The sequence below is a fragment of the Cervus elaphus genome, chromosome 30, assembly GCF_910594005.1.
Source record: "Cervus elaphus chromosome 30, mCerEla1.1, whole genome shotgun sequence".
Taxonomy (NCBI): domain Eukaryota; kingdom Metazoa; phylum Chordata; class Mammalia; order Artiodactyla; family Cervidae; genus Cervus; species Cervus elaphus.
The window spans coordinates 75,535,160-75,558,689 of NC_057844.1; the positions used below are offsets into that span (position 1 = coordinate 75,535,160).

The following is a 23,530-nucleotide window of genomic DNA, read 5'->3' on the forward strand; positions in this document are numbered from 1 at the left end:
AACTAGAGTAGCAATAATAAGAAATTGAAATAAGAGAATTATATGAACTATAATATATGTCATTACTTGATACTAAACATTGGGTGGTGACTACATATTTTCCGTGTTGTTAATGCTAATAATTTCTGTCCATATAGTACTTTACTTTGTGTAAACCAGTTAATGTCCATTTGTAAACAAGAATGTGCTTGAATTTCACTTATTTTTCTTTGCACAAGAGTGAGCTGGTTTCAACCAATCTGTTTTAGGCTATCGAAAAGCTGAGTGAGGTCTTGGTAGAAGAGGAAAGAAAAGAAAAATTGGTATATTATTTTCCTCTATGTAACAGAGTATTTGGTAATCTATTTGTTTAGATTAAGAATATATATAATTAAGACAACAGAAATGGTAATGACTATAATTATGTAAAAGTAAATATGCTGTGACTGGCAGTTGAATTTCATTTTTAGTTGCTTTTTTTTTCTTTTATAGCTTTTCACCTCTGGTTCCTACATCTGGATTGTAGCCATAAGTGGACTTGTAAGTGTGATTTCCCCCCTCCCCCACCTTCCCTCTTTCCTGAACAAAGTTGAGGGAAAATGTCATATTGAGAGTATGGGTCATATTCAGTTGTCTTCAGATTTCAGATTCCATCTCAAAGCTACTTCCTTAGTGATGAAAAAGCCAGTTACATGGATCATTGAGACAAAAGAGGCCAGATTATCTCAGTTTTCAAGGTAGTTTTAATGAAAGTTTTAGCGAAGTTTCTTGTCCGTGTTATTTTTAAATTACATTAGCAGTAGTCGAGCTCATAGCAGGACGAAAACAGCAGAAAAGAAAATGAAGAAGTCTGATTTGTCAAAAGTAGGGAGAGATATTTTGTTTCTTTCGGAAAGAGACTTGGTCATGCAAGAGGAAAAATAAGGTTAAGTGGAAAGTCAGTTGGATGAGAACTGATGCAAGATTCGTCAGGGTGTGTGGCCGGAGAAGGAAGAGGGAGCTAGCTGAAGGATTTGGGTGGTATCTCATCTGTGTGCCACACAGAAGCTTCATCTTCCCCATCCCCATGCTCTGTATTGTTTTGTTTTATTTTAATTAATACATGTTTTCAACTCTATGAGGTATCAAGAAGGAATCTAAAGCATGAAATTGGGCTTTATTTTTCATCCATGGCTTAAATTCGAACTCCCAGATTTCTATAAAAAATAAGTTTATAGCTAGTATATGTGGAACATAGTTTTAATTTCTTTCTTGGAAATGACTAAGAAAGTTACAGACTAGATTCACAGGGATATGTATAACATCAACGGGAAAAGCTTTGGACATGGCTTTGCATTCCACTGGGCCCCCCTGGTGGCTCGTGAGTAAAGAATCTGCCTGCAATGCGGGAGACCTGGGTTCGATCCCTGGGTCGGGAAGATCCCCTGGCGGAGGGCATGGCAACCCACTCCGTTATTCTTGCCTGGAGAATCCCATGGACAGAGGAGCCTGGTGGGCTACAGTCCACAGGGTCACAAAGAGTTGGATTTGACTTGGCGACTAAGCCACCACCACCACCACCATGCATTCCACTGCAGACATTTTAAGTTATCACTCCTTACTCTTGTTTCCTGGGTAAATAGCATGATGGGACACTGGGTCATTACTTTAAGCCGGCTCACTTCTGTCCTTCCGTCATGCTCTCTGTATTAACCCTTTTCTGTGTTTGTTCTTTTCATATACAACTTATTCCTTCACTCCTCGCAGTTTCCAGCCACAGTTCTGAGGATTGAAATGACTTTGTTTCCCCCCCGCCCCAAACACTTTCCACAGATGCCCAGATTGGCTTCAGGACCGCAGAGCTGAAATCCATTGTGAGGTCTTCAAACCATCTGAGCCACCTGGTATTCTTAAGACTTGCAGTGACTTAAGGACAGCCTGGGGTCATTCTGCCCCTGTGAGGCGCAGTGGCCAGGCTCTGCCCCATCTAATGCCATCCCCACTTGATCTGCCAGCTTGACTGGCGGGTTTTTAACCAACCTAAAGACAGTACGTTGCGAGTTCATTGCTTGCATGATGAGAGAAGCCTGAGAATTTACTCTTTCATTTGTGATACATTCTGTTTCTCTTAACAGTGATAATCTTCAGTCCTTTTTTTCCTAAAACATCCAAAAATTTGAAAACTACCTTATTGTATTACATCTCATTGCATTCGTTGTCTGTTGATTGATTTGCTGTCATTATCTGAGCCCTTCTTTAATATAAACTCACTGTGTGACTCATTTGTTTTAAGACATCCCATTTTATTTCTTTATTCTGTTTGTAGACGCCTGGTTTTCAAATAAGTTCCTGATATCACCTCAGAAAGTTTCGCTTTGTGACATTCAGTGCTCTAGAATTGAAGGTTGCATTTCTCATCTCTTTCTAGTCTTTTTAAAATCTAAAGTTTGTGTGTTGTGGTCAGTCTTTTCTAGTACACATGCTTAACAGGTGGTAAGGGGCTGATTTAATTTCATAAAGAAATCAGAAGTTTAACAAATTTTTAACATTAACATTCAGAAGAGTGAATTGAATTGCATGATATTTGAAATATAATTTTCAGATGAATGTAGCTTTAGAATAATCCCATTATTAATATCTCTAAGCCAATTCGATGTTCACTTTATTGTAACTAATTCAACCAGGGTTACAGACCTCCTACCATTACACAAATCTGATAAATCTTCCTATCGGCCTTGTACTTTATTATTATCCCACGGTAGTTAGATGATACTAATTGTGTTGACTTAAAATGATTAGTGTCAGTGATAATTATCCCAGTTTTCCTTCACATTATACCATAGATGTTAGTGCTTGTTTTGAATTTAATGAATATTTTGTTTCTGACTTTTTTCAGAAAAGCACACTTTTATTATGAAATATTTAATATAATATGGTATACTTTAGATAAGGATAATTATAAAGGAGGGTGTTGTTTGTGAGTGTTTGGTTTACACACCACTGATTATAGGATCGAGGTCTGAGATTCATAAAGCCACAACTTGTCCCAGATGTCTCTTGCTCAACGTGACTTCTCTCCCCATATTTATCAAGCAACTTCCTTTTTTTGTTTTTTGGGGTTTCTTTTTGGTTTTTATGTTAAAATACTAAAAATTTTTACTCTTCCCAAAAAATGCACAGATAATATTCAGTGTTTTGGAGGAATGTTAGAAAACCTGTTGATAAAAGATCACATTTTATCTCTGAAATCAGTAGTTCTCCTAACATACTGTGTGTAGTAAGGAAGTAATTTTATTTCAATCTGTGTTTTTAAGAGAAAGAGCTTTTTTTTCCTTATAAAGAGACATTTGTGTAAACATAAGTAATGTGTTATCTGCTGTCATAGAAACCAAAACCTTTACTCATGCTTTTCTGAAAAGCTGCCAGCTTTGGGTTTATTTTATTTAGTTATGGGTGGATTTATTTTGCTTTAGGCCAGTTTTTCTCTCTCCTGTGTCACCCATCCTTTCATGATTAGAAATGTTTCTGAATACCCAGCTTAAAAATACCCCACTGATTAAAAGAGGAGAAGGAGGGTAAATTCCATTAGTACAGTATTTTGCTAGGTTGGGAGTGATGTCACAGAAGAGAATAAGGACTAAGTATTTTTCCTGGTTGGAGAGGGGTTAGGGTTAGGGAAGCATGTTTAGCTTTCAAGGAGCAATAATGAGTTGATTTGCCCAGAACAGCTAGGATCCATTTTTCGATCCCTCGGGGATTCCAGTTGCTGCCCAGAAAGTATAAGGGCCATTTGGTTTTGCATAAAGATTGAGATTACTCACATGTAACATTGATACCTATTTTAATATCGCATTGTTCTTCCATCGACAGTTCTGGATTTGAATACCAACAGTTAAGGCCTAAAAATATGACTGTTTCCTTGAAAGTTGGCAGAATTGTATAATAATTGATATAGTACACAAGTGAAATATTTCCATTTAAGTGGGTACTTCAGAAATATTAGTCTGCACCTCCTTGAGTCCTATTCCCACCTCATGTCTCACTATTCTTCTTCATGTCTTTTTTTTTCTCTTCTTCACGTCTTTTGTGAGAGATCTTCTTTGGAGGAAGTCACTCTGTATTCCACAGTTTCACTACATTTGCTACACGTTAATAAGACTTTTTTCCTTAAAGAAAACATTGCTTACTTATTGAGCTTTAGGTTCTTTGTGTGGTTCTGCAGAAAGCCTTCAGGCCGTCCATAGCCCTGCACTTCTTCATTTTCTGCCGTCCTCTGAATCATAGTAGTGAGTCATTAGCACCGGGATGTACCCTAAATCTCAAAAGCTGAAGTCTCAGGCCTGAGCTGATTCTGGAATGATTAAAATAGAAAGAGCCTGCTGTTGCCAGTTTTTGTCTTTTTACAATTCATGTCTTTATCATCGTTTGGTCCTCTTTCAAGCTGTTTTAAGAGCAGGTGAAGAGGCAGGCCTGTCCTTCTCAGACTCTGGCTTCTCCCCATCATCCTGTCCCTTTCACAGCCTAGCCATTTCTTGCATTTGTTACCTGCTCTGTACAGTATGTCAGACTTTGATTATCTTGCAATCAAGTCACCGTAGTGTGAAAGAAAATCTGTCCTACCCAGTAACAAGATTAGAAACATAGATTCATACCAGATTCATTAGGACTTTGGATGTGGTCTGAGTTTGTATGTTTTTTCTGTAGGCAGTGGGTATAGATCTTTAAAGAGTAAATCTTTAAAGCTTTTCAAACAAAAGCTTCATGATGGTGCGAGATTATAGATGTCTTATTAGGGTTTATAAGTCACAGAAGTGGGGAAGGGGAGAGTTAAACAGCCTTGAAGGAATCAGGATGGCTCATCTGTGGGCTGTAATTTACCTGTCTCTCTTCCCCCACAAGAGTTTTAAAGACAAAAAGTAAAACATTGTCTGATGATAAGTGTAAAAGAAAAAGCATCAAATAGAACCTTATGTTGATGGGCTTTCCATGATAAATCATTAAGCGAAAAAAGCTCATGGACCTAGCGGAATCCACTGTGGAAATCAGAACTTCTTTGGAGGAAGTTTTGGAGCCCTGACCTATTTCCCAGGTGAATGAGGATGGGTTTTGGTTCCGCTCCTTTTCACATCTTTCTCTGCTCTTCACGCTTGCTTTTCTTCTTCCTTATTCTTTCTTCCCTTAGATTTCTTCTCCCGGCTCACCAAAGGAAGGGTACAGCATAGCAGATCATCATTTGATGCCCAAGGTTTTCAGTTGAACCTGAGGGATTGAGATGATTTTCTAGCAGTTCATTGCAAATGAGGACAGAGCTGCAGAGGGAAGTCGAGGGTGATCAGAGCTGTGAGGTGGGTTGGGCTTGTGAAAGAACCTCGTGTAGAAGACAAGGTGGATCCTTAGAAAGCAGCCGTATATAGAAGGTGCTTTCACCATCTTCTAATTAACACAGTATTTACAATCCCACCACCAGATTGAGTGCTTATCAGTCCATTGTACAGTGCCCTCTCTCTCTCTCTGATTCTTTCACACCGTCTCTCCTCCCCCCGCCCCTTTTCCCTCCCTTCCTCTCTGAGCCCCCTTCCCCTATCCTGACCCTAGATAGCCTGGACCTACTGAAAGAAACCTTCTGTCCTCTGCCTTATTGCAATGGTTGCAACTCAGTCCACAGCTGACAGAATGTCATCTTAGACAAGTGTTGCTTGGGGAATGACTGGTAGACTTTTTTTTTTTTTTTTTTTTCGGTATTCTAACCTGAGACCATTTTTCTTTTTTTTTTTTTTTAATTTTTTTATTAGTTGGAGGCTAATTACTTCACAACATTTCAGTGGGTTTTGTCATACATTGATATGAATCAGAAAAATATGGAACGCTTCACGAATTTGCGTGTCATCCTTGCGCAGGGGCCATGCTAATCTTCTCTGTATCGTTCCAATTTTAGTATATGTGCTGCCGAAGCGAGCACTAGACTTTTAAATGTTCTATGCAGAACAAGTGAAATCATGCCATTGTTTTGATAAAAACTGGCACAGAGTGCCTCATAAAATAGAGCTATATAATTGGCATTACTGTCACCTATCTTTTACCTATAGGCAAAAACCTTGCCCTCTGGCAGAGCCTTTCAAAGTTAGGCCTCCTCGGGTCCCTCTCTCAGCCCGTAGACCCTGTACTCCAGAGTCGCTGAGCACTTTACCCTTCTGACATCTCATGCTGTCTTGAGATTCTTTGTCATCACTTATTTTTCTATAACAAACCCACAGCACATGCTATGTCCCAAGTATTTGTAGTAGATTATATTGTTTGTTCAGCTGTTTTGTTGGTTGAGAGTATTTGCTGCCCCATCTCCCTAGGCCTCTCTCTGCAGGGCCTCTAGGGGCTGTGTGAACGTCAGACTCCACTCTGTGACTTACGTGAGCCACCGGACTATGAGCAGGAGTGATGAGTGCTTCTCAGGCAGAAGTTTTAAGCACCCTTGTGTGGTCCCACCATTGCTCTGTTCATTTTGTCATGAGAAAAACACGTGCCATATAGAAGTTGCTCCCTCAGCCCAGATCCCAGAATGAGGAAGACACACAAGCGGCGCTATAGCCAACTTGTAAGATGAGTGAGAAACAGCCTTTGTTAAAGCAACTGAAATTTGGATAATTTGTTATCAAGGTATAACCTAGAGAAAGCAGACTAATGCAGCTCTTTTCTAAGCACTTTACAAATACTATTTAACTAGTCCTCCTAAAAACCTGATATTATAGACACTGTTGTCCCCATTTTATAGATAAAGAAACAGGGACAAAGAACTTACCTGCCAAGAATACAAGCTGATAAGTAGTGGAGACAGTGTTCAAATGCAGGTTCTGGAGCTTTAGCATCTGTGCTCTTCAGAGGTAGCTTTGCATAACCATATGGCAGTTTCTCCCAGCCATCTCCATTCCTTCACCATTAGATCCCTTCTTTTCCTAGAAAATCGTATTCATTTAAATTCTGACTCTGAAGCCTTCTCTGAATCTGCCCTTTCAATTTAGAAACTATACATTATTCTTTATCATCCCCAGTGCCTAGCAAAACATCTGGCATTTTATCTATATTCTAGAAATACTTGCTGAGTTTCAAAATTCAGTATTATCAAAATAATCACTTCTGTACAACAAAACACTGCTATTCTTTGTGATTGTCAGAATGTTGTCAGTGTGTGCCGCCTCATTAGGTTCTTGACACAGTCTCTGCAGTGGTGGGGAAACTGGGCTTCTTGTTTTAAAACTGAAGCTCAAGTTGCACAACTGCTGGGCAACTGAGCCAGAACCAAAGGCCAGGTGTTCTGGTGGTCCAGCAGGCCCAGCACCTTCCAGTGCATATTTCAAGGCTCTCATCCATGTCTGCTTCAAACACAAGACACTTAGGTACCAGCTGTTCTTAGATCTTCCTTGCCAACCCCACTAAGATGAGGCCCTGATCATCATCCATGGAGACTGGATATTGGAGGGAGATCCTGGTCATGAAGAAGTTTTAAAAGTACCCAGAAGTGCTGAAAGACCTGTACCCCCAGTAATTCCCTGCAGCCTTCATTACGAATTTTGTGGGCTGACCAGTATCCTAGAAAACTATCCTGTTTGGCAGCCTCTGCTTTCTTCTTAATACGAAGAATTTGGTCTGTAGCTGTACTGTACTTTCTCTTCTAAGATCATCAAAGATATTTATTTAACTTAATATTTATTTAATCCATCATATGGTCCTCCATATGATGGATTAAAAATGCAGCTCAAACATCACCTTCAACAAACTCATTGTCTTATGTCTCTGGCATTGTCATGCACAAGAAAACGAAGTAAAGGATGGCTTTGAGAAGGCTTAAAGGGTAGTGTAGAATATATTAAGCTGGGTCAGTACTGCTGCTGCTCAAAGGGAAAAGAAATGGAGGGAGATAAGAGGTCAACAAGAAAACACCCAGATGTTTCGTTCTTGATAATTTTACTGATAGACTACATGGCAGTTGCCACACAGAGTGCTTTTTCCCTTTTCTCACAGTCTTTACATTGTTTTCCTATCAAGAGATAGAAAGTCTTGATTCAGTTTTGATTATCTCTTTCAACTGATTTTTTTGAAATAGAAATGTCCAGTGTTCCTTCCTCTTTGGGGCTGATTATGTTGATATTTTTCTTACATCTTTATGATCACCTCTGGGAAAGAACTATGGTAAAATCAATGCATGTGATTTTTAATATATTCATTATATGCATGCTTAGTCACTCAGTCATGCTGACTCTTTGTGAACCCCATGGACTGTAGCCCGCCAGGCTCCTCTGTCCATGAGATTATCCAGGCAAGAATACTGGGATGAGTTGCCATGCCCTTTTCCAGGGATCAGACTGGGGTCTCTGGCATCGCAGGCAGATTCTTTACTGTCTGAGCCACCAGGGAAGTTGACATATTCATTATAAACAATAGCATAACTTATTATCAGAAAGCCTTCTTATGTTATGTTTAGCTGGAAATATTTTCAAAATATCAGAAGTTTTTTGTTGCTGAAGACTGGTTTCAGTCTGTGAAAACCTCACCTCTTTTATAAAATTTAAGATGAGAAGTATATATCTAGAAATTTCAGTCTTCCTAGATCACGTTTACTTTTTAATGAAATTTTTTTTCTTTTTTGTTTACTAAAGTATTACAATACAAAAAAATTTACCAACTTTAAATGTACAGTTTGGTAAATTTGGGCACTTGTATACTGTTTTATAGCTACCACAACAGTCAGGATAGAAAACATTCTCCTCTCCCTAAACATTTTTTTTTTCATTCCTTTTGCTCTGTCCTCTCACCCACCTGCCATCCCCAGATAACCACTGGTTTCTTTATGTCACCACAGTTTTGCCTTTTCTAGAATCTCATATAATTTGAATCATGTAGTATGAAGTCTTTTATGTTCTACTTATTTCTCTTAACATGCTATTTTTGAAATCCATTTACCTTTGATTACTGTTTTATTCCTTGTTATTGTAAATATCAATCCCTGGTATGTTACACCACAATTTGTCTGTTCAGTAGTTGGTGAATATTTGGGTTATATCCAGGTTTGATTATGAGTAATGTTGCTGTGAAAATCTGTGTACACATTTCTGTGTGGACATAGGTTTTTACTTCTCTTGGGTAAATGCCTAGAAGTAGAATTGCTGGAATTTATCATTTGAAAAATATATGGTACCATATTATTTTACAAGGTGATTATACCATTTTGCATTTCCACCATCAATACATGAGTGTTCCAATTCCACCATCTCCTTGCCAGCACTTGGCATTGTTAGCCATTTTAATTTTAGTCATTCTAGTTGGCGTGCAGTTTTATCTTGTGGTTTTAATTTGTGTTTCTCTAATGACTAGTGATTTGAGCATCTTTTCTTATGCCCATTTTATATTCTGTGTATAAGCCCTTTGTTGAATATATTTTATAAAAATTTTGTGCCAGTCTGTGGCTTGCTTCTTTGTTTCTTTAACTATTTCTTTCAATAAGCAAAAGTTTTAAACTTGATTAATTCAGTGTTTCAGTTTTTTAAATAGTTCGAGCTTTTGATATCTTATTTAACAAATACTTGCTAATCTGATGTCACAAACATTTTGTCCTGTGTTTTCATCTAGAATGTAATAGTTTTTGCTATTACATTGAGGTCTGAGATCCAATTTGAGTATAATTTTTGTGAAGTTAAGGATTGAGATGTATTTTTTTTCCATACACATGTCTAGCATTATTCCATCAATGTTTGTCAAAAAGACTTCTTGGTGTGTTACCCTGGCTCCTTTGTTGAGAGTCAGTTGACCAATGTGGGTCTGTTTCTTGACTTTCTTTTCTATTTCAGTGATTTATATGTGTATTCTTATACCAGTACCACATTGTTTGAGTACTTTTGAGTATGGTAAGTCTTAAAATCAGGTAATGCAAGTATTTCAGCTTTGTTCATCCTTTTTCAAAGCTGGTTAATCTATTTTAGGAACTTTGATTTTCCATGTGTACTTTTAAATTAGCTTGTGATTTTCTTCAAAAAAGAAAAAAAATTATAATTTAACCTGAGATTACACTGAAACTATAGATCAATGAAGGAAAAATAGCCATTTTAATGATTTTAAAAGTATGGCCACAAATTATTTTGTATTTCAAGAAATGGAACTTAATTCCCCCCCTTCTAGAATGTGAGCTCTACTCAGCAGTTCACTTACAATGAATAGAAAATGGCAGAGATGATGGAGTGTGGCTCCAAAGGGTGGATCACAAAAGACATATTGCTTCCATATTGTTCTCTCTCAGATCACTCATTCTGGGGGAAGCCAGCTGCCATGTCACAAGGGTCCTGAAGCAGCCCTGTGGAGAGGTCTACATGACAAAGAACTGTGGCATCCTGGCAGCAGTCGGCACTAATCTCCCAGTTGGGTTTTGAGCTACCTTAGAAGCTGATCCTTCAACCCCAGTCGAGACTTCAGATGAACATAGGTAGGATGACATCTTGAATGCAGCCTCATGAGAGACCTTGAGCCACAACCACCCAACTAAGCAGTTCCTAGATTTCTGACCACATGAACTGTATGTATATTAAATGCATATTGTTTTAAGCCACTGCATTTGGGATAATTTGTTATTCAGTAATGTGTAACTAGTACAACTATTTTAATAATATTGGGTCTTCCAGTTCATAAACATAGTATATGTCTACTATGGAATTTTTTAATTCCCCTTTTAAATTTTGAAATTTTCAATGCATAGGCCCTATACATCTTTCATTAAATGTATTTCTAATTATTTGTGAGGTTTTGATGCTATTTTAAATGGAGTTTTGTCACAAATGTTTGTTGCTAGTACATGGAATACAGTTGATTTCTGTATATTGCTATTGTATCCTCTAGGATACAATAGCAATTTATTTATTTATTTCTGGTAGCTTTTCTGTGGATTCTTTAGGATTTCCTACATATTAATACATGATCAGGTCATCAGGAAATATATTTGGTTTATATATTTTCTTTCTTCCTTTCTGATCTGTGCATTTTATTTTTCTTGCCTTATTTCACTAGCTAAAACCTCTAATATAATGTTAAATAAGAGTGGTGAATAGACATCCTTGTCTTGTTCCTGGTCTTAGAAAGGATTGAGTTTTTCCCTGTTGAATCTCTGTCTGTAAATGCATAAGTTATTCTTGATATTTAAATTCATTTTTATTATTTTTAGTCCAATGTAAGAAACAAATTTTAACACAAGCCTATTTACTTCTTAATTTTAGTTTTTTGAATCAGTTTATGAAAGTGGATATAATTATAAAAGGGGACAGTCTCCTTGTTGAAAGGGATATTAAAAGGTATTTACATTTTAGTGTTTGATTAAGGCTTTTTGCCGCCATGTACTAGAGCCTGTAGCTGTCTCCCAGTGTATTTTTTCCTTAGTAACAGAACTTTCATCTTATTAGGGGCAACTGGGCCTCCAACTAAAAGATCACATTTTCAAGTTGCCTTTGCATCTAGGTCTAGCTGTCAAGCTCAAGCTTGGCATCCTGGCCAGTGAACTACAAGCATACTTACTGGCAGGACTTCTAGGAAGTCTCCTTAAAATAGCCTTCTGTCCTTTTGTTCTTCCTCATTTTCTTCTCCCCATTGCCTGGAATCCAGTTAAGATGGTTGGTTTCTAACATGAGAGAGAAGTAAATTTCTGTTGTATTTAAACCACTGGAATTTATAGTTTTCTGCTTCATGCAGAAAACCTCATCCTCTTGATGCATGGTTTTCTGAAAAGAAAAGCTTAGAGCAGCTTTCTAAGACAGTTTTTTAAAAACAAATAATCTATTATTAGTTTAATTAATTCTGTTCCTCTTCTAATTCAAATTCCCACGAGTCAGAAGGATACCCAGTGTTTTAAATAGATAGTTCAAAATAATAATGAAAAATAAAAGAGAGCTATGGAAATAGATAGTTCAAAATAATAATGAAAATGAAAAGAGAGCTATGGGAAATTCATTTGAATCACTTTTGTACTTGACAAAGAACAAGATAGCAAGACTCTTTCAATAAGTGCTAAAGCCACTTGATTCTGTCATGAAAAGGACAGTCATTTCTTTTTTTGTGTGTAGTAAATTAAAATTTTATTACAGACATTATTTAAAATTGAGTGTTTCTGTCAAGAGCATTTCAAACATTTTTTGATATATTAAGAAGCTATAACATCAAAGTTTTGATAACAAAAGTGATCATGGTTTGTTTGGTTTTTTTTTTCATTTATTTTTATTAGTTGGAGGCTAATTACTTTACAGTATTGTAGTGGGTTTTGTCATACATTGACATGAATCAGCCATGGATTTACATGTATTCCCCATCCCGATTCCCCCTCCCACCTCCCTCTCTACCCAATCCCTCTGAGTCTTCCCAGTGCACCAGGCCCGAGCACTTGGCTCATGCATCAGTCATTTCATAATTAATGACAAATGGCACAAATAATTTTGGGCATTTCCGATTTGTGTGCATATTCTTTGCATAATCAAATAAGTAATTTCCTTCCTTCTTTCTTTAGCATTTTCAGTGAGGAAGAAGGAATGGGAAAACGGACGGTTCATTAGAGCAGGAATTTTCTTTGTCTTGCTCCCTGCTTTTAGAACACAGCCTAGCACATAATAGAAGTTCAGTAAGCATGCATTGAATGAATAAATGAGGCCTCAGTGGGCCTGCTTTCTTCAGGACGTGAGTGAATATGAAGTCTCTGTGAAGGGGTCCAGGTATAAAGGTGACGTCTCTTCCCTTGTCTCGTCTTCTATCTTGAGACAGTAATGCTTTCTTCCAGGATAACAGCCCCTTGTGTTTGTCCTACTGTCCCATTAGATAAATTTCTCAAATGTTGGGACCTCGGTTCACCAGGACCATGGCAGTGCAGTTTGCCAAGTGGGTTTCTGTTCAGCCATAGTTGACTGGAGAAAGAGATCAATAGAAACCTGAGTATTGGTGCCATGTCATGGTTTCTCACCTTTGCTGGCTGTGGTTTCATGCTAGCACTAAACAAGACCAGAGGACAGTTGAGGTTTACTCTCTGTAATCAAGAGAGTTTCACATGGTTCTACCCAGCAAATTAAATTCTTTATCCCCTTTGGCTCAGACTTTCAACTGCAAGAGATCCAGAATGCTCTCTGGTTGCCTGACCCCTGGGGCCCTCTTGCTGGCCAGGATTCCCAGTTCCTACCTCTTGAATGTTCTGGTTCTGGGTGTACCTGGCCTTCACAGACACGGCCCACATGGTCCTTCCCGCTGTATCTGAGCATCCTAGGCCTGTCTCCCAGCCTGCCCAAGACCCCTGCCACTGCTTCACCCCTTGTCACTGGGCCTCTCAGCTTGATCCAGGGCTTCTGGGCTCTGCGGACCTGCCAGACCCCTCCCTTAGAATTTCCCCTGGCCTCTTGACATGCAAATCCCAGCAGATGGTCTATTTTTAAAGCCTGTTTTTTTCCACAAACTCTATGGGGTTTCAACCAAATTCTCGTTCAGAAGTCCCAATATAAGAAGGGTTCATGAGATAATGAAAATGAAAGTTAAAAGTAATGTGTAAGGTAGTATAGTGAATAAGGATTATTTGTAATTCATAATAATACTCTCTCAAGGCTTTTGGTAGTAATGAGGTATAACTTAGGTAAAGTTTACTGTGCTTATCTTATCCCCCATCTTCTCCTAGAAGAGAGTGATGTGATTATCACATATTTATAGGAAACTAAATTCTTAAAGCTCTTTATATTTTAATCAATAGTCAATCTAAGAAAAAAATGGAAATTTTTATCTGAACCATCCTGAGGATTATAACCCAGGAGACAGTCTCTCAGGGAGCTCTGAGAACTGTTTGCAGAGGGAAGGAGGTGACCAGAACATATGTCATGTTGACAAAAGGGTGCATGCAATCAAGAACACATCTTGGCAGAAGGTTGCTGCTATTTGCAAGGAACAGATAGCTTAGTTAATGATTTTAGTGCTTTTCTAAGTGTGGGAAAATGCCAGACCCTAAGTTTATGACATTTCCTCCTGAAATATCTAGCTGTCTGAGGGCCAGCTCTGTCAGTTTTCCCAGAGCACAGAGTGCCTCACCCTGAACTTTGTTTTGAGTTCCTCTCAGAGTGTGCTATGGGTCAGCGACCGCAGTGGCTAGTGATTTGATTCCTGGAGAACTGGATGGTGGGCAGCTTTCTTCGTTCTCTCTCTTCCCTTTCGGTCATAGTACTCACTAAGGCTTGGGAGACATTTCGTCACCAACTTTCCCCAGTGCTCTTAGGAATGCTCGTTCCCAGGTCAGGAGGATTTCATCATTAGGCTACTCAGTGCTGTTACTGGACTAGGCCTTGTTCACAGTAGCCACAAGCCTCTGAACCACCCGTCTTATTAGTATGTTATGGTCTAGGAAACGGTTCCCTCTTGTTGCTTCTTCCCTTACCTAGAGTCACACTGTTGGCTCTTAGAGGATATGCATTTGGTCAGTTTTTTCACGTTGCCTGATCATCATTTATTTTACCACACATTTGGTAATGCAAATAACAATAATCTTGTAAAATAGGCAAGATATAAGTAAAATAAGGTCATAAGTATTAAAGCTATGAATTTCCATTCCACGTGGCCCAGTATCTCCCCAGGTCACTGGACCAGTTTGTTCTGCTTCAGTCTCTATCTTTGAGGAGAATGATGTCTTGGCATTGTTCACCTAAGGTGTCTGCATGTACAAGGTTTGTGAGGGTCATTGTGAGCCCCCCACAGGATTGAGTAAAGGGTGTTATCATCCATTACTTTACTTTAGGGAGTTGCCTGGCAGGCACCAGAAGGAGAAAGGTTGACCTTTGTGGTTGAGCAGGAATTTCTGCTCTTGGGGAGGGCTGGGTAACCACATGACAAGGATGCAGAGTGCACAGTAAGGAAGAGGGGAACAACAAAATGGGCGGAGAAAATTTTATGTTTAAATTTTTCTTGTCTTACCTTAACATACAAATTTTTATTTCATCACCCAAAACATTTTACAGTAGCACTTTATTTATTTGTTAACTTGAGCTTGTGCTGAGGTACCAGAGGCGTGAACTGGTGGATTCTATGTTTTTGTCATATGGGAGGTATGAACTCAGCACCAAAAAAGTGTGTCCTTTGGCACCTTTCCAGTTTCCTTTAAAAGAATCTAAAAATGACATGTTTTTTGGACCGTTCCCTCACCATTCTCCCGGCAGGCCTTTTTCTATGTGCAGAGGCTTTAAAGTGATCAAAATCAACCAGAATTCTTCCCCTTCCAGAGCATACATTCAGATAAGTAAGACTTAAAATAGCACTTTATGCCAATGAGCACACTTTATCCCTGCCAGAATTTGCAGTCATGCGTTTGTTTATTGCTGAGTAGAATGTACTAATTCTTGATAGGCTGTCCCTCCTAAAATCGAACACATGGTTTCATAATTTTATATGTAATGGTGGGGGGGGATAAATATGGGCAAGAGAATAAAAATCTTTAGCCTTCCTCAATTCCTTAAAGGAATCTCTGACCTACCCTTCCTATTAAGAACCACTCCCCCCCTTATTAAATTGTGAGCTCCTTAAGTACAGGCAACAATTGTACATTGTCATTATTTTTTTCCTTATTTCTTTTAAGACATATGATTGCATAAAGCGTGAATAACACAGTTGTTATGTGGGTTCATAATATATTAGGACAGAAAAGTAGTGCAGTGGATGAGGGTAATGTTAAGTGGAACTGTCCTCTCGTAAGTTTCCTTTATTTTACTTGAAGTATTTTGGTATTAATTCTAAGCACCTTGTGTGTGTACTGAAATCCCTAGAGCAAACACAAGAAAAAATGAGATATTGCTTTAAAAATGCCATTGAACGAATTAAGATGAAATACTGAAAAGTATTTGTTTAATGCAAAAGGAAATAAGAAAGTAGGAGCAAAGAACAAAAAACAGTTGAGATAGAACCAAACAGCAAAATTCATCAAGGTAAATATATTAAGTGTGAACAGGGAAACATGCTAATCAAAAGGCAGAGATTGTCAGACTGGGTTTAAAAGTGAGAAACTGCCGTGTGCTGCCCACAAGGCACGCTTTAGATGCAGACACACACACACAAAAGGTTGACAGTAAAAGGATAAAGAAAGATTAATATGGAAATAGAAATCTGAAGTGGCCATATTAATCTAAGACAAAATAGGCTTTTTTTGTGAGTATTACTGAAAGCAAAGAAGGAGACTTTATTGTGATAAAAGGGTCAATGTATGTGAGACTGATAACAGCTTCCACATACACGAACATGTTCCAAATACTCGGGGTTAGAACTATGGGCAAATGGATAAATTCACCATCACAGTTGGATACTTTGAGACTAAAAGAAAAGAAAAGTTAAATTTTTTACTTAATTCAAATCTCAGAATTCTGATTCGTTCAGATTTTTTTCACCGTTCGTGATGTTTATGACAACATTTTGCTGTCTTCAGCTGAATCACTGTGCTTTCGCTGTTGCACAATTCCATTTTCCGTCTTCTTTTTCACTCAGACCTTCAGAAAAGGAATCCTTACTTCCTCGCCCCCTCCATGTGACTTTTAGCCTACTGTAGCTTTTAAATTATGAAGTAGATGAATATGTGTTTTTCTTTTGTAATCTAGGCTTTATGTTTCTTACTTAAAAATCCTTTATCATCCTAGTGCCAAAAAGATGTTCCTTCTATATTTGCGCAGAAAGATGTGCAGTTTCGTAAATTACGTTTGTGTCCTTAAACCCACTGGGAGGTTTTGTGTGGTATCAAGCAGAGGGAGCTGGTTTGACTTCTTCCTTCTGTGTGGCCAATGTGTTCTTTTTGTGTGTGACATACCCATTTCTGCTGTGTACCAGGTGCCTTGTAATCCCTTGCTCTTTACATCAGTTTGAGACGCTCTAGATAAAGACCTGGGGCTTCCCAGGTGGCACGAGTGGTTAAGAACCCACCTGCCAGTGCAGGAGACCAAAGAGACGCAGCTTCAGTCCCTGGGTCGGAAAGATCCCCTGGAGAAGGGCACGGCTCCAGTATTCTTGCCTGGAGAATCCCATGGACAGAGGAGTCTGGCGGGGTACAGATCATGGGGTCACAGAGTTGGACACGACTGAAGCGACTTAACACATAAAGACCACCCTGTTTTGCTTACTCAAACTTTGTAGCATACTTTATAATCTGATAGGCCTTAGTATGCTTCCCCGAAATTACCTCATCTATCCTGTACCCTTTATCCTTTATTCTTAAATCATTTTATTGTGATACATAACACACACCAAAGTGTCCATAAACTCTTTAAGTGTCATGAAGCCAAACAAATAACGATGAAGCCAGTGTGTATGGATTTATTGGCTGGGAAGTGCATCTAGTCAGGCCAACATCCTGCTGAAAAATTACCGGTAATCACAGAGGGCAGAATCTCAAGTTCATTTTAGTGCTTCACTTTTTACATGAAGGTGCAGGAATCTGAGGTCATTGAAAGTGCTTCCTGAGCTGTGCATCTGACCGACCTATTTATCTGAAGCAAAGGGTGCCTCCTCCTGTGTTTTCATCCTGAACTTTCCCCAGGGTGCACAGTCAGTGGATGACTACCATGGGTTGTGACTTCACTCCTGTGTACTGAGCTCTTTTGTTCTTTTTTTTGTTCATGCTTTTAAGGATTTCTTTCTCTGACTCTTACGGAGCTAGATGCACATTTCGTTTTATTATCTTTCTTGGGACTCTTGCACTTTCAGTTTGAGTATTTATATTCTTTGTTCATTCTGGAAAACTCGGTTATTATCTCTTGAAACAAAGTCTTCTTCTTCATATATTTCCTCTGTGGTCTTCTTTTGGAAGCTCCGAAGACATCCACGGAGGGCCTCTGTGTCTGTCTGGAACCCCCACCATGTGAAGCCCAGGTTCTCCCTGAGGGTCTGCCCTGCCGAGCCCTCGCCTCCTCCCTGCAGAGGAGACGGGTTGCTTCTTGCACTGAGTCCTCTGATCCTCCCCTTCACTCCCACCTTCCTCTCTCATCCGTCCGGGGCCCCTCTCCCACCTGTGGATTTACCCTTCCTCGAGACTGCTAAGTCGCGACTGCTAAGTGTGTTTTCCATTTTGTTAGTGTGGTTGAGGATTACAGATGTTCTCTCGTTGCACTGAATCTGAAGCTTGTTTCTGTTTTCGTTTTCTTTGTTGTTTTGTACAGTTCACAAAGGAAGTAGCATGGAAATTATTGAAATCAAAAGTCCTTTTCCATTCGCCCTTTAGCCTCCTCCAGTCTGTCTGTTTCTCCTACCACTGCACCAAAGTTGGTTAGTTTTGCCAAATCCAGTAGTCATTTTCCTCTCTCTGTCTTACGTGAACTCTGGAGCTGCATTAGACATAGCTATTTCCATCTTAAAACACTGTTCTCTTAGCTTCAGCAGTACTAAACTCTCCTAGTTTTCCTTCTTACTTGCAGCCCCTTCTCAGATTGCTTTACCGGCTTCTCCTACTCTGTCCTTCCACAAAGTATTGGCGTACCCCAGGTTCAGTCCAAAGTCCTCTTCTCTCCTCGGTAGTATGCCCTCACCCTCCTATTATCTCTTCTAGTTCTCATGCTTTAAATGCAGTCTGATACCACTGACTCACAAATCTTTCTCTCTGCTAACTTTTCCCTTGAGTTCCAGAATTTTATATCCAACAGCCCACTTGACAGCTCCACCAGGATTTCTCACAGATACTCCTGAGTTCATTCTTGCATTGCCTTTGCCATTTTCTCTGCCTGAAAGGTTTTCCTCCAGTTCATCAAATCACTAGGACTTCATTATCCTTAAGAACTCTGCTCAAGTGTCACTTCCACCTGAGCAAAGAAGGTCCCTGCTCCAAGTCACCTTACTGTAATCTCTTCATAGATCTTGTCCAGAATCGTTTTATGTGTTTGCTTGTTTACTGTCTGCTCTCCGTATTGACCATGACTGTCAGAGTAAGGCTTTATGTCTTCTGCTCTATTTTAAGTGCCTAGAACAGCCCTGGTATGTAGCAAATTCTCAATAGATTTTTGCCTGATTAGGTAATTTTATTAATAAAATATTAAAGTGTACTTTTCTCTTATTAGAAAGTTATCAAACTTGCTCTGATATGATATGAATAACTTCTTATCCTAAGAATCAGATTCACAAAATTGAAGATTTCTCTCTAACAATGTTTACCGAGAAAACCACAGGGACACTAGATTCCTCTTACCATGTAAATTGCCTTAAAGATGAAAAATAGGAAGCAGAACTGTGCGTTGCTAACTGTTGGCAAGGATTTCTAAATCTAGGAAAAATCCATACATGATAAATTTATTAAAATACTATATACATTTTAGATCATCTTTATTTTCTGATAAAGGTGTGTCTGGGTTACATCACTGACTATCAGGGTTGTTTTATGCCAGTATCTCTCTCTGATGGCCATCTGCCAATAAAAGTAACCACAGAATTAGTACAGTGTGAAAGTGTCTTGATAATCAGATATTTTATGGCTTTTTTTTTTTTAAAGACAACATGGTTTTTAAGTATGGTGCCAGTACTTTCAAGTGTTAAATAGGATTTTGCTGTCTCTTCTAACTTACTAAAAACACATTTGTTTACTGAGGAGATTCAGTTTTTTGTTGGTTTGGTTTGTCCTGCTCAGTATCCTGCAACTTGGTAGGCGTTCTGGTTTTCACCTCACCCTACGAAAGTGAAGGAAGAAACACCACCTGAAGTATTTTACGGTCACTAATTTCTGTGTCAGATATGTTCCCTAAAAACTTCACGACCTGTCAACAATGCAGGTGGTCTCTTTCTCTTCTAGGTTTCTGGGATCTGCTACAACAGCAGAATGCTGCAAGTCCACGAGGTGCTGTATGTGCCCAGTTGGATGGCCAAGTTCTGCGCTTGGACCCTGGAGCCCCTCTTCTCATCCTCGGAGCCCACCAGCGAGGCCAGGGTCGGGATGGGGGCCACCGTGGACATTCAGAGGCAGCAGAGGATGGAGCTGCTGGACAGGCAGCTGATGCTGTCACAGTTTGCACAAGTGAGGCGGCAGAGACAGCAGCAGGTAAATTATAACAATCACAGTCGAAAGTTGGGGAGGACTCAGGGGCCTGCCTGAACGTCTCCTCTGAGACTGTACACATCGAGACCACGTGTCATTCCTCTGCATTGCAGCGTGGATATCTTGGCACGTTTCCAAGGTCCCTGATCGTGGCTATTCTTAGTGTTTTCTTTGAAAGGTAAAAAAAAAAAAAGTAACTTGCCACTGAAAGACTGGTCAAACTGGACATTGTTGCTCCACTTCCAATAGATAAGCATGATTTCTTAGAGAAACACCAACCTAGTTAACAAGACGGAATATTTATCTGTTTTTATCATCTTGTAAAAGCCACAGTGTCTTCCTGTTAAAATGCTTATTATTGTATGCTCTGGAGTAAAGAGCAGATATCAAACTTCTTGATTTTCCTTGGTTGAAATGGAGAGACTATGAAGGTAATAGAAGTTCAAGGGAACAGCCAACAAGTCGGTCAGATAAGCGCTGGGTTTTCTCACCCTTGTCATTAATCATCAGGAAATACTGAGCATTTATCCACAAAAACAGCTCCATCCGAACAGGGTGATACCACACTGGTGTTCCCAGGGTTACTCTCAATCAAGCTGATCCTTCTTGGGCACTTCTGTGATCCAGCACCCCGCGCTTGTCATTTCCCGTCTCCATCCCCTTTACCCTCTGGTGTATGAGAGAGCGTTCTGTTCTCTCCTACATCGCCTGCCTGCATTGCGTGTGAGAAGTCGGTCTTCATTGCGTGTGGTCTGGAAAGTGATGTCAGGTGTGACGTCCCTGGACGTCAGTAGAGAGCCAGGTCCCAGAATTTCCATCTGGGGTGGGAAGAAGGGGGCCCCTTATCAGTGGGCCAGGTCTGCAGGTGAGAGAGAGGGAAGTGAAGGCTGGTCCCTGCAGGTGTGTTTGAATTTGAGGTGACTCTGGAATGTACAGTAAAGGAAGTTGACACGTGGGGAGACTGACGCGGCTCCTGGAGAGATCAGGGCTGCAGGTGCGGCTCCTAGAGTCCTTGTGTAGGGTTGGGAGGTGAATCCAACAGGTCAGGGGTCCCCACCTCTGGGATCTCATGCCTGACAATCTGAGGTGTAGCCAATGTGATAATAATAGAAAGTGCACAGCAAATGGAATGTGCTGGAACCATCACCTCCACCCCCAATTCGTCTTCCGTGAAATCAGTCCCTGGTGCCAACGAGGTCGGGGACCACTGCAGAGGATTATACTCTGGATGAACGTAGGTCGTAGGCTCAGCCTGTATTTAGCAGGAGGAAAAGGGGAGAGCCTTTGAGGAAATGGATGGAAGAATAATAAGTATGAGGACTCAGAATAATCAGCGTGCAAAGTGATAATGAGTATAAATATTTTCCAATAGCCCGGACAGAGCTGAGAGGGAGAGAAAGAAGTAGTGTGTGATCTGAGATTGCTGGCTCAGCTAACGAGAGATTTGATGGCAGCACCATCCCATCAGCACAGAAGAGCAGACAAGGAGTAGTACATTGACCGGGGTACCCGTGGGTTGCCTGAGAGGAGGTTCCCCAGGAGGCAGCTGTGGTCTTATGCTCATGAACAAAACAGGAGGTCATGTTTCTGAAATTGGGGTTCCCAGCAGGTTCTCACGCATGGAGTTGATCAGAGAACGCTGTCGGGATGAGCACAGCCTTGGGGAAGCAGTGGTGAAGGACAGAGGGGGACTCTGAGCACCAGTCACAGGGAAGGTCCGAGAGCTAACCTCACAGCGCGTGAGCCCTGGCGTTGATAGAGCGGCTGCCAGGTGTCTCCAGTCCGGACAGACACAGGTGTGGACTGCGGGTCTTGAGAGCTGCACGCCGTCCACAGAGCAGTGTCCCTTGAGAACTGTCACCCCCCACAGCAGGAAGCCTGAGCGCCAGTCCTGCCAGAGGAGGGACCTGAGCACCCGCCCCTCACACTGCTGGAAGCTTCGTGTTTCACTTAGGTTCCCGGAGCAGCTCCTCCAGGGTGGCAGGGGTGCTCTTCCCAAGGGAAACCTTAAGCGGAAGGTCTACAGGACAGACCACCTCCCCTTCTGCCGCAGCCAGCCTTGAGGCCACCCTGGTGACCAGCCCCCTCCCCTGTGGTCCGCTTGAGAGTCCCGGCCCTGCCTGGAATGTGACTTGATGAAGAGACAGGTGCGCTCAGCCCTGTGGGTCCCCGGTCCCCATGTCCTTCCTGGGCTGTCTGCCACACACGTGCCTGCTAGAACATGGGTGAGGAGGTTTAGGAGATGCCTTCGCAGGTCTGTGAGATGCCCGAGCACCTCACAGGGTCTTCCCTCCCACCTTGTGTGCCCTTCTCTGAACTTTTCCTAATGATCAGGGTTAATTACTCCTGCAGGATAATGACTCCTTCCCTTGCCTCCTTTTTTTTGGTCAGGAGTGCCCAAACTGACAGGACCACAGTGGTCACTTAAGACGTAGCAGTGTTCTTGCTTTGTCCCCACTGGAAGCTCCCTTCAGGTGAGCCAGGATCTGTACACCACGGAGTCCAGAGTCATGGGACAGGGAGCACAGACACCCCTAGTAAGTCACTAGGAGGGCAGATCATCAGGGCCCCTCTCCTCCCACCCCTGGTTGCCAGGAGCCGTGTGCTCTGTCTCCATGTCCTCCGCCTGTTGATTTGGGCTGTTCTGCACCCTGGAGCCCCGAGCGCCATCCTTGCCAGGTACCACCTGCAAGTTGGCGTCTCTCTTGCCTCACCTGGCTGCCCATCTGTCTGGTCATGCTGTGAGAGGGTTGGTGTGCCCCGTGGTCTGGGCACTGCCCCGCTGTCTCGGCTGGGAGCGGGCCTGTGGCCTGAGAGATGTCATCTGGCACCCTGGTCAGCCCCTCACACAGCCCACCAGCCCACAGGGAGCGGTGCCATGTGACAGAGAAGGCAGGTGGCCCTGAGACCAGGAAATGTGTCACTTGTGGTAAAATGAACTGCCTGTGTCAGCCAGCTCAGGTTGCCCCAGGAGAACACCACAGGCTGGGTAGCTTTAACAACAGAAATTTTCCTCAGTGTTCTGGAGGCTGGAGGTCCAATACCAAGACACTGTCAGGGTTGGTTTCTGGCGGGACTCTCCTTGGCTCTCGCGGTGTGTCTCGTGGCCTTTCCTTGGTGCCTGCATGTTCCTGGTGTCTCTTCTTCCAAGGACGCCAGTCCTGTTGGATTAGGTCCCATCTTTATGACCTCATTGAACCTTAATTACGTCTTTGAAAGGCTTCCCAGGTGGCCCCAGTGGTAAAGAGCCTGCTTGCCAATGCTGGAGACACAAGGGACCTGGGTTTGATCCCTGGGTCAGGAAGATCCTCTGGCGAAGGAAATGGCAACCCACTCCAGTATTCTTGCCTGGGAAATCCCCATGGACAGAGGAGCCTGGCGGGCTACAGTCTGTGGAGTTGCAAAGAGTCAGACATGACTGAGCACACGTGTGCTCTTTAAAGGCCTTGTGTATGAGTATGGTTGCATTGGTGGATCAGAGACTTCAGCCTAAGAATTTTGGGGTGGTGGGGTACATGTTTCAGCAGCACCCCTTCCTGAGTA

General features: G+C 41.2%; 1 protein-coding gene and 1 non-coding gene across 2 annotated transcripts in view; one reads left to right on the forward strand and one right to left on the reverse strand.

Moving 5' to 3' along the window:
• Nucleotides 1–23,530, forward strand: part of UBAC2 (UBA domain containing 2) — a 164,144-nt gene that overhangs the window by 103,724 nt on the left and 36,890 nt on the right. The window contains exons 6-7 of the mRNA XM_043891602.1: nucleotides 472–519; nucleotides 19,745–19,990. Coding sequence (XP_043747537.1) covers nucleotides 472–519; nucleotides 19,745–19,990 — 294 coding nt within the window. The remainder of the gene's footprint in view (nucleotides 1–471; nucleotides 520–19,744; nucleotides 19,991–23,530) is intronic.
• LOC122687177 lies at nucleotides 5,811–5,917 on the reverse strand. Its single transcript, XR_006339070.1, has one exon. It is a non-coding gene; the product is annotated as a U6 spliceosomal RNA (small nuclear RNA).